Raw genomic sequence first — 12,004 nt, 5'->3', positions numbered from 1 at the left:
GATCGCAGAAAATGAAAGATGCCTACACGACGCAGGTTTATCATGGACATGGAAAAAAGAGATTAGTTGCAGTTACAGTTACGGCAGCAAAAATCTGTGCGCGATAGCTAAATTTTAGCTGTATACAACTGAAATTTAGCTAGCACGCACATATTCTTGCTGCCGTAACTAATCCCTTTTTTTTTTTCGTGAATAATTCTACACAGATTTTATACGCATTTCGGTATCGAAATTCCAGAGCAGAGCGCTTCGTCCGACTTTTGTGCATATGATCGCGGTATCTCTTTCACGTTTGGTCGTATAATAGATATTAATTTAATTTAAAATTCAATTTTCATCTATTATACGCTTTTTCGCACGTTGATGTATATACATTCGAAACTTGGCCGAGATAGGTGGGCCGAGCGCGGTGTAAGGGCAAACTTGTCTCACTGCTCGAATATAATGTGTTAATAACGCCGAATGGAATCTGGCTGGGTTAAAATAATGAAAATTTCACCGGCGCCGCATCGGCATAACACGAGAAAACGTGTACGCTCTTTTGAACAAACATTGAAACAAAACAAATGTAATTAAATTGAAATTTATATGAAATAGAATAAGAAAATAACATTGATATTTTCATGTTTGATATTCATGCCATACCTTGCATTTATGCGCTGCTAGTACAAATGGACATTTTCAAGACTCGTAGTTTCTTTTACAAAAAGAAAATTGAATACGGATATACAGGGGATCAGCGATTGAAGAGCTAAACGAGATATGATTCGCGATTATCCACGTTCGGACAAAATGGACCTTAATTCCAATAATAGGAGCAATTTCTTTTATATCGTGCTACGAATTATTTGCAGATAATAAAGGAAATCGAATACAATTGCCCGAATTCCAGGAACTAGAACAAACTCTAAGAATACTCCGACCCCAGTTATTCTTATTGAATTTATTCGCGGAGGAAGGGGGGAGGGGAGATAATTTCTAATAAAACACTCGGATCAATATAAAATATGTACGCTACATAAATCCGGCGAAAATATTTAATGATTTTAATCGTATCCAATTAACCTGCATTGATACAAATACGATATTACGTATATATCCTTTCCTTTCAAAGACGTGATACGCTCTTCGTTTGATCGGACGTTAAACGTCCCATTAACTGCGTTTCAAGATTTTAATATGATACGACGTGTACTACTTCAATTGAATCACGTTATTTTTCTTTGACGCGGCTCGCACAGCTAACGAGGGAAGGTAGGGGGAGCGTTCGTTCTTGCGGTTCCGTTACTGACGTCGCACGGTCGGAAAAATTGCAATTTATTCTCCTTTGGAATTAAAGCGTCCATTACGGCAGAGCTTGGTATCCAGCGGCAACGCCAGGCCCGGTTACGGCTTCCCTATCCATCGCCTAACGTCGCCGGCACTCTAAAACCCCTTTTCCGCCCGGCACTTCCGCTACCACCTCGTTCGTTCTTTCTTCCGCGATAAAGTTACACTGTTGAAAGGAGGAGCGAACGGGGAACCGACTCCCGTCGACGCCGGGCGCGATTTGTCAACCGGGGGATTATCCGTTTTCCGCGTTCCTTTAATGAGATAAACAACGGTGGCAGAGAGACGCGCGCGCGCGCCAAGCACAACGGGAGGGAGGAAAGAATAATTTCTACGGCGACACGAGAAGACAAGACGGCGGAAGATTCGTTACTCCTCTCTCGCGCCTCCTTAATTTATTCACTCCCGTCCCTCTCGCTGCGGAGGAGCGAATGCAGCCCGCGCAAGCTCCTCTGCATCCACGATGTGTTATCACCGACAATGCGAATCATTGTTGCAAAGTTCCATTTCGATTTTTTCTTTACGCAATATTTTCTTTATTTCTTGTCTCTCTCTCTCTCGCCGTCTTCTCTGGTTTATTTTGTTAAAGAGAAAGACTGTCGAATATTCCAAGAAATTCCGACTCCCGTCGGTATTCCGATGTATCAAACAATTACGATTCGTTGCTGACCGAGCAGAATCCGGCGAGAGGAGCTCGGCGAGACGCGCCGGGACCGGAGTCGCGCGACTCCCAAATTCCTCGATGGATGCATCGATGCATCGTTTTCGCACGCGCGCGAAGCACGAAGTCGTACGGGATAGCACAACAACAGCCGCTTCGATACGTATGCAAAGCGAATGCGTTTAACCAACTTCTCGCAGAGAATTTCCATTAGTCAGGGTAGGAAACGACAGCCCCGTGGAGCGGAAACTCACACGGGGACGGCGGGAGACGGGAGACGATACTGGCTTGTTTTCGAGATACCAAGCCGTCGAATGATTTCGAATCAACGCGTCTGGTAGCGCGTATAATTCAATTTGAATATGTATACGGGACCTGCGGCGCGAGCGGACCGCGCGCGCACATCCGCGTTCCCATCGGTTCTCGCGTAATTCCCGCGTGCATATACAGCGGGGATTGTACTTCCCGCGTTCCCTCCCTCCCTCTTTCTCTCTCTCTCTCTCTCTCCCCAACCTCCCTTCTGTCTCTTTCTCTATCTTGTGTAATATAGATATTACTGTCAAGAGAGAATCTACCGTCCCTTCTCTCATCGTTCCTCGCCTTCTTCGTCCCGCGGCGCTTCTTTTTCCATTTAGTGTATAACCTCGCGCTATACCTTTCCTGTCTACCGCATCCGTCGGGAATGGATCATCGGTTATCGGGCACGTTTGCCGGGATACTTTAATCCCTCTCTCTCCCGCGCGCGCGTGCGCGATAATACACGCCCGCGCATTAAAGATATTTTTATAACGTGCGACGAGTCTCGAATTTTTTTACCCTCTCGCATCCGCGCCCCGGGGAAGCTTTCAGACGGGCGTCACGAGGGATTTCTTTACGAGCGGCACGATGCTGATGGCGGCTGCGGAACGACAGGAGGGCGGCAAAATTCCCCCCCCCCCCCCGGTGTCGAACGACCGTTCCCTCGTTCCGACCTAACTTCCCCGACCGAGTCCGGGTAGTGTGAGATGCGAATGTCGAAGGGCCTGCGCTGAATTTATGCAGATGTATGCCGGCAATATTCTAAATAAGTAGGTAGGTACACCCTCTCGCCGCAACCGTTCCTCGCAACTTCGAATCCGACCGGGCAAACGTGATCATCCACGCCGTCGCCTTCGGCTCATTGTAAAATCACGACGACGGCGACGATGACGGCGTATCTACGGATGTTCCCGTGGTGGCGTTCCGGCGGCGCAATTAACGTTTCTTAGCCGCGCTCGCGTTTCACCGAGTGTCTCGGCGGCGGCGGCGACGACGACGACGACGACGACAACGGCGAAGCTTCTTGCGGCGACCGGAGAGAACAATCGAAGTCCCAGTGGGAGAGTCCCCGCAATTCGGCGAACTTGTGAATATTCAGGAGGCCCCCGCCGCGCGCGTTCGAAGTCTTTCTTGAATTATCTAATCCCGAAACACAACGGCGCGCGCACGTTCCTTTGTAACATGCCAGATGAATACCCGTATGAAACTCAAAGATTTCAACGTTGTCCGCGTGCGTTTCATCGAGCACAAAAATTGAATTTCGACGATTTATTATTATTTTTCTGAAGTGAAATGTTTATTCCCGAATTTTCCTGACTTGAAAAAAAATTTGTATCATCAATTCTAGAGGCAAATTAATCAACTAAAAATTAACGCGAAATATTTGTATCAAATGTTCAATGTATTCAATATAAAAGAGCTAAAATTTAATTATTGAGCTATAAATTCGTGATAAAGAAGAGATTCATGAATTATCTTAAAATTATATAATTATTAAATGTTTTTTATTATACTGTACATATTATTCGCTTGAAAGAGTACTGTAAGAGGATAATAAAAGAATAATAATCATCAATTTTATTCTAAAATTACAGATTGTGCCTTTTATTGAAAAGCCCTTCATTCTTGATTCTGTGTCAAATAAATTTATTTTCATTGCTCTACAAACGTACCCATTTCTTTAACCAAATCGTCGTTTAGAAACTCATAGACGGTGCACTTAACGACGTCGAGGGTCGAGGAGAATAAAGGGGTAATACGGCGAATTTCAGCGGTCGAGTGCACTCTTGCCGAACGATGAGAGGGCAAGGACGACTTTCAATTTACGCAAGAACCGCCGCCGTCACGTATGCGCATAGATTAGTAGGTCGCCCTGCGATGTAGACGTAGCGCCCTAATCAGCACTTGGCGTTTTAACGCGGTTAATTGCGCTTCAATTAGCCCGGGGTCGTGCCTCCTCTCTCATCCCCGGCTGGCTGGGACTTTCTTGCTCCCGCCGTCGCTCCCGCTCGCGCGAGCGAGCAACGCGGGTGGAACTTTCGCGATCGTCGGGCCGTAGCGTGCAATTAGGTGCAAAGTCCCGTGCATTAAGAAGACCGGCAAGAACCGTTAAAAGACATTGCCGGCAGAAGATTAGTCGACGATAACGTCGGAGTTACATTGCCGTTAAAGCGGCGCATTACCGTAATGCTCGAGTGTGTTATTTTTCCCCTCCCGCGAAAAGAGACGGTATCTCGCTCTCGCTTCTGGTTATGCGTGCAGCGCGTAACTCCAATCGGCGGCTATTACCGCGCGAGTGCCTCGGCGAGAACGAACGTACGAGCAAACAGAGTCTGGCCTCCGCCCGCCGAGGAGGCAGACGCGAGAAAATTATAACCTTATCGTTACGTCGCACGCAACGTGCAGAACGGGGTGAAGGAGATCGAGACGCAGTCTCGTGAAATTCGCCTTCTCGTGGCCGGCTGGCAGCGGACGATTCCGCGTCGCTATCGGCCGCGAAATAAATCACAGAATCAATTCTGATACATACCGGGTGGCGCCATAAATAAAAGTACGGGATAGGTAACCAGAGATACCCGCGCCGTAGATCGCGCCCGGTGTCTGTTACGTATAACCGGGCCGTTATAGGTGGGCGGACGAGGGCGACGGAAACAAATGACAGCGCATAAGCGGGTGGAAACACTCGAAAGTCGGTTGTTGCCGCGACGGCCGACACGGCGGTCGTCGCAACGGAATTTGAAATTCAAAGCGCCCCGGGGGAAAAGCCGGCCGATAACGGCGGGGGAAAGGGAGGGGTAGATAGATAGGCGGGACGAAGAACGGCCGCGGGACCCCGAGGCAAAAATACACATTAGTGGATTTGAAATTTAGATACCGGCGTGGTGCTTGCTCGCCCCTTCTCGCCCCTTAACCCCCTTGCGAAATTGAGCAGTCGGCGCTCGAAAACAGGCCGATTTGCGGCAAGAGGGGAGGGGGGAGCTCGCGAGTACACACGCCGCGCGTGTCTCGAAACGCCTGATTCCCTGAGCCTGATCGATGTTACGTGCGCGAGGTCCACTTCTTCTGACCTCGTTCCTCGCTCCCCTCCCTCCCTCCTTCCTCCCGCTCTCACCCCCGTCGTCGTGCACGGAGGAGTGTATTTTTGCCAACGAGCCGCGTACACGGGTCCGCGCATTCGTTCCACGTTGGTCTACGTGTGTGTAACGTGGGCGCGAGCGCGAGCGACGCCCTAGATGCTACAGCCGAGGCGGATAACATCGCGGGCGTCCCTCGCCGGCGCTCGCCACCCCCCGAGCGTTACGAGCGTTGTTTGTACTTACTTGTCATGTACGTGATGTAGTGCGAGTCGCTGATGTTTCCTGAAAGAAGCTCGTTGAGTCAAGTCGTACGTAAACGTCCCGGCGATGCCTCGCGAGCCCAGGCAGCGCGCGGCACGCGCGTGCCGTGCGTTCGACGTGTTTTGCGTGTGCTTGCACGCGGTTACGAACACCATGACATTTCTTGTCGTTCTTTCGTATTTCGTCGCACTAGCCGTCGTACTTACGCGCGCCTTACTTCTAATCTATTGCCGATTGGACGGCCATGCAACGGGATTAACCCTTACAATATAATATGAAAAACGGCACTTTATCACCCGTACAAATAGAGATATTTCGATTCCTGTTTCATCTATTTAAAGTGATTCCAAAAATATATAACGAACATGAACATTTCAAATTTCTAGAACAAATGTCTGTACTTCTTTTCGGCAAAAATAAAATGTAGCATTTAATAATTCTAATAAATGTAGTAATTGTTCGATCTTACTGACCAGATTTATTCAATTAATTATTCTAATTTGAAATTTCGAGAAATTTTCATGGATAGAAATCCGATCGGATCTCGAAATATTCCTATTAGTACGGAATGGGTTGATCACGTATGCTCGCGTACTGATTAGTTCCACGCTTAGGTTTATATAAAGAGAAGATAATAATATTGGAAGTTAATTATACCCGGTGGTTTTCGTGTTTACCTCCGCAAGTATACGTATCTGATCGGGCTCTACAATGGAGTAAGGAATATACGCGCGGCTTTCGATATCCCTCTCGAATTTCATCGGCATACTGCGTCGACTTCGGAGCCACGAAGGCATCGACACGCGACTTGCATCCCACGATAATACAGTCGCGCGCGCTTTCGAGAGCCGTGTCGATCTCCTCCGACTTGGAATATTCGCGTGTGTGAAAGCGCCGGGGCACGACACGAACCCTCGGGAGGCACGAAAAGGGACCCGGGGGGAGGAAGAGGGATAGGCAGAGGCAGGGAGACGTTTGGTGGTTTTGCGAGCGACTTGGTCGGCAGCTGTTGTGAAAGCTCTCGGAAAAGCGTGAAAGCGCGAGACACGTCTCGCATGCGTTCCCGTTCGCGGAACACAACGCGTCGACGGCAATTGCGATATATTTTTACACCCGATGTTTAGTATTCATTCTTGGGTGGCCGTCCAACGTTACCTCGTGTCCGCGCGAATAAATGAATCGCCAATGGCGCGCTTTAAAATTCAAAGTATCCGCATTGGGGCGGATTAAAGGGAAAAATTACAGCTCGTATCAAAATTATACGAAGGGAAAATCGCACGATCTATCTTCAATCCGTAACTAATATTATTACAGCTCTCTATTATTCATAATTACAATCATACCGCACTGAAAATGTAATTGCAAAGTGTCTAAAATAGATAGCGGAGATCCGATAACGATTTATTATTAAAAACTAGCAAATTAGGTTTATATTCTAACTTTACATCTACTTATTATTTTATACTTTTACCATGCTTTTTATCTGGAAGATTAATGTTATATTCTTTTACTTACTATAATCGTAATATAAAAAATCCTGCGATAATATTACGTTATGAGATATTGCGACAATAGTGACGTTTATACCTTTCAAAATTCAATATGAATCCTATTCGTCTGTGTCTACTCTTATCGTACTACTGAATTTATCTGTTTTCGCGTCACCGTCTCGAGGGATAATAATTTTAAAGACATGTGTAATTCATTTTACCGCGCCGCCAGCTTTCGTAATAATGCAGACGCATCCCTTCATGCGTGAAGCCTCTCGCAGACAAACAGGGGCGGGCGGATGCACCCCGAGATACGCAATCGCGACATCGCCATTTCGGCGCAACCAAACCACTGTTATTCCGTCTTGTTTGCGGAGCTCTCACGTCGACGATACGTCGCCTTCGTCGTCTCTCGTCGTCGAAGAGATTTCCCCCCGAATAGAGCGGAATATTAATTTGGCGAGATTGTGCGAAGGGTGGTATCGGCACGCTGCCTCTTCTCTTACTAGACGGGTGGATGTAAATTAACTTTGAGAAACAATCTTGTCGTTAACTTGGCGTATAATAACGCGGGCGCGGTATCGCTATGCTCTTGCCCTTTCGCACCCTTCGCTGACAAAATGCCTTCACCTCCGCGACATCTTCTCCGATTGTTCTTCCCCCAGTCAAACGCTATTTAGGCGAAATATTTTATTGGGTCTTTCATTCGCCGTCCTCGCGTAATAATCTTTGACTGTCTCCGATTCCCCGTTTGATTCCCAAGTTTATATCTCTCGATTATTCATGACAGTCATTCGTGACGAGAGAGGCGGGAAGTTACGCGCGTCCTCGCGTCCTTTCCCCGATTTTATGCGCTCGCTTTAACAGTGCCCGTTAAATTTGCTACTCTTAATAATCGACGACGACGACTCATTATCGATAAGGAGTCATTACGCTTTACGTTTTTATATTCGCGAGACGTAAATAAGTTTACGCATAGAGGACGGAATCGTGGATGCCTGAGTGATGTCAGTGTATCGGTGACGGGCTCCCATAACCGTATTGCGCGAGATTATTTTTCCCGGTCGTAAAAAGTTACGTGTCACGGGGCCTTACACGCTCGTACGACAGGCACGGGATGTGAGACACGAAAATTGCCGTCGTCGCCATGGGAGCTGCGGGAGGTTTTTATGATGGGAATCAGGAACGCGCCAAAGCGAGTCTAGCTGATGAGCCTGGTTATCGTTTATTTTCATCTCGCCCGAGTAGAATCCTTTTTAATGTCGCGCCGTGCAAAAGAGAAATTGCATGCGCGCGGATTGTTATATTTGTCACGTTAATCTGAGAATTAAATCCGACTCGGTTAATTTATGAGAAATATTTCGCGCGTCTGGAATTTTTCGAATGCCTCTTTCGCGCACAACATCTCGGAGGACAGCTCGGTCGAGCTCGACCAAACAGCGGAATTTATCTCGCCGAGCGAAAATTCGAAAACGGCCGAGTATATAAATGTATTTTATAATTAGTTTCCCTACCGCGGGCTAACGTTAAATTAACGTCAGCCCACCGGCGTTATGACGAAGTTGCCGTGCACGGTAACTTGCGAATGCGATACGTCACGCCGTTGGCAGAGGAAATCCATGCGGGCCGGCATAATGCGAATCTATAACTCAACTCATGCATCTCGTTATCACGCGGATTGGTGTGTGCGCCGTCTCTCTCTCTCTCTCTCTCTCTCTCTCTCTCTCTCATCGGGCCTCGATGACGTACGAGGCGTCTCTTTCTATCGCACAGGCACACCCCCCCGGCACTTCTATTCATCAGAAAAATATCGGGCTCGGCTCCCGACACAAACATTTGCTTTTTTGCAAACGACGGTTTTTAACGACTCGCTTCACGGTCCCGTAGTGTCTATTTTGTAGCGCGAGATACGGGACAGGTTTATCTGATAGGTGTACCGATCGTGAGTGAAGATTGTCCGTCCCCTAATAATCGGGCGCGTAAATACGCCTCGGAAAACGACGGAAAACTGGGTAATGCGCAAAAAAAAAAGAAGAGGAAAAAAAATATCTGACGGAAGGAACAAAAAACCTCTGGTGAAAGAAACGCGTTCGCGCATTCGCGTTTTCGATATATACATTTAAATAGGTCCACCATATCTGGGCTATTACCTTAGCTCGAGTACGATGCCATGTCGGCATCGTGGCTCGACGAATCCGTATATATAACTGACCTATTTACGTGGCGCCGAGAGATACGTATCGCGATCACGTGTGGTACGCCAGCTCGATTTCGTATTTTCGTGCGAGTCCGGGAACATGCGAGCCGGTCGCGCGTGTACAAAAGCGAGTTAGAAAGGGCGCGGCGGTTTTCGTTTTAAGAAAACGCACGATCGCGTCTCCGGCACGCCGACGTGAAAACTCCGGCCACTTAGATCGGCGGGGACGGACGGGGTTAGAATGCGAGGATCGGTTATTAAAATGTCGTGTCCGCGCCGGGGATTCCGCAGATTCTGACACCATCAGGCACGGTAGCGGATTCCGTTGCGGATTGACAGATGCGTGTGTGTGTGCGCGCGCGCGCGATTTTTATTATCACTCATTCCATGCAGTCTCATCTTCATCGGCATTCCGGGCTATCAGACCGCGCATTCACGCCGTCGAATTCCTACAGAGGCGCTGCTTCCTTTCCTTGGTAGAAAGGGACACCCTATCTTAATAGGAAGCAAGACGTCGCCGTCGCTCGTGCCGGCGAAACTCAATATAAACGGCGAGGGGGAAGGAATTTTATGGCGCATCAGACTCGACACTCGCTAAATCGCGGCTTATTGCAGGATATATATTATAACGCCCGTGAGAACAGTTCGTGCCGACGTAAAGCGAATCGTTCCGTTCAATTTCATCGTTACGAAATCTCATTCAATTACCCCACAAACGCTTAACTAACACTCCTGCGGAGGATTCGAATCTCACATCCGGCGATTTGGAAGAAATGGAGAGCGAGGTGTGAAACGCGAAGGGTGCAAACGAGTGGAATCTCAAAGGCGCGGTGAGCCAGCTGAATCAATTCGGCAATGTCATCGGCTTGCCAGGGTGCTTGCGATCGAGTTTAACCGGCGCACTCCGTTTTCGCGTGTGCAATAGTTGCAGGAACGGTTTCTCATGAGACTGGTGGGCGATTCACAATGTTGGCGAGACCACGAGCTTGCCCGCCTATTGCGTTCAATGGTTCTTAAACTACGCGGCAATTCCGGTAATTTAGCTATTTACTAATCTCAGCGGTCCCAGAAGATAAAATATTACAGTGCCACAATAACGTGCTCTACCTTACGCCCTCACACGAAATTGCAGAATTCTCGTAGAGATAAAATTAAAATTTTTATTCGACCTAATCTCCAAATCATGAATTAGACATGTATCCTTCGAAAATCGATATAATCCTTTTGCCCCACTTTGTGCAAGTGTATGTATTAATACATTTACAACATTACTACTTTAGTAAAAAAAATAAAATATGCATCGGAATTAGCAATAATGTGAAAGTTGAGTGCAATTAATTCGAGCATTTCCGTGATTTGATCTTTCCTCGTTTGCATCTTTGCAATCAAATGACAAGTAGTTAATCGTTGTTCAACGACAGGAGTAATAATTAATAAGAACAAAATTAGTCGTATCTAACTATGATATAGCTATAACAGCAAAACTAGGTAACGCGGTGTGATATATACGACGCGGCACGTATTTCCTTCGCTCCCCTTAATTTCATTGGCAATATTCAGATCTTCGCGAGTTTCTGAAATCCCATCTATCCTATATACCATCCTCTACCCGCTCCTCTCTCTCTCTCTCTCTCTCTCTCTCTCTCTCTCTCTCTCTCTCGCAATTGCTCTGTCGAAGTTTCAAATTAATTGACGTTAAACCTGCTTCGTGGCGCTTCGGATATGATGATACGTGATCAATATAGACCAATATACCGCGAATGCATCATGCGAGATAGCTTGTTTGTCAGCTCGTTCATAACCCGGGCTTATAGATCCGTGCGCATTTATATTTATCTTATGCCAGATTTAAAATCTCGAAAGCCCTAGATGCAAAACAGTATTGGCAAACGCATATAAAGATATAATTCGATCACATAAATATTTATCATGCTGCTAATGAAAAATAAGCAATTCATAGCGGTAGTACTATTTATCATTTATATATTTATTTAAAAAATAAACTCACGAAAAAAAGATGTATTGGAGCCTCTGAATAGAAACAAACATTTAGATTGCGCGCTCATTATATCATCACCGTTACATTTATCATTTCTGAAAGAATGAAGTTAATAATAGGGTGAAGATTAATTTAGACTCAGCGTCCAATATTTCGAGATAGCGTAATCTTTATCTAGATGAATGGATTTTGTTTGAGATTCTGGAACTCGTCGACAACGTCCTTGAAGCATGTCCGAATGTTGGTCGGTGAGTGGGTCCGAATTTCGCGAACGAGACAAGGACGGACCGATTTCAATTGTCGTTGCCGACGTCGTAGACGTCGACGTCCTTACCGGCAGTTCCACGTTTCGAATGGGCCATCTTCACTATCCTGGGCCGCTAAGAGGATGGAATTGATTAAATAATTGGCTCCTTAGATCGGTTGGCTAGTTTCTGGAATGAATACGTTGGCGCACGGCCAAATCCCAGCTTGAGCTCCCGAGGAACGCGGGGAAGGGGATGAAACCACCAATCCGGACAAAGTGCCGCGAGGACAGTAGATGGTTTAATAATGGTTTCGATTGGGAATGGGAAATCTGCTTGTCACATCGGTTATTAGTTTCGAGAAGTTAGCACCTTTCCGGACGCGCCTACGTCATCGTGTGTGTCAAGTTTCTAATCTACTGGGGACAGTTCGATAAAACTGGCCATG

The 12,004-nt window shown here is 46.9% G+C and overlaps 1 protein-coding gene across 10 annotated transcripts in view; it reads right to left on the bottom strand.

The window, feature by feature from the left end:
* The window catches only part of LOC105840160 (tyrosine-protein phosphatase Lar), a 403,816-nt gene that overhangs the window by 132,581 nt on the left and 259,231 nt on the right, over positions 1-12,004 (bottom strand). For 9 of the 10 annotated variants that reach the window (XM_012686967.3, XM_012686969.3, XM_012686974.3 and 6 more), the window contains one exon: positions 5,608-5,646. The exons of the other annotated variant lie outside the window; for it this stretch is intronic. In XM_012686967.3, the coding sequence (XP_012542421.1) occupies positions 5,608-5,646 (39 nt within the window). The remainder of the gene's footprint in view (positions 1-5,607; positions 5,647-12,004) is intronic. 10 annotated transcript variants of the gene reach the window in all.

Source organism: Monomorium pharaonis, chromosome 6, assembly GCF_013373865.1.
Source record: "Monomorium pharaonis isolate MP-MQ-018 chromosome 6, ASM1337386v2, whole genome shotgun sequence".
In the NCBI taxonomy this organism is placed as follows: Eukaryota; Metazoa; Arthropoda; class Insecta; order Hymenoptera; family Formicidae; genus Monomorium; species Monomorium pharaonis.
Note: the sequence above shows the minus strand (reverse complement) of the source record. Positions and strands in the feature narration are given on the sequence as shown.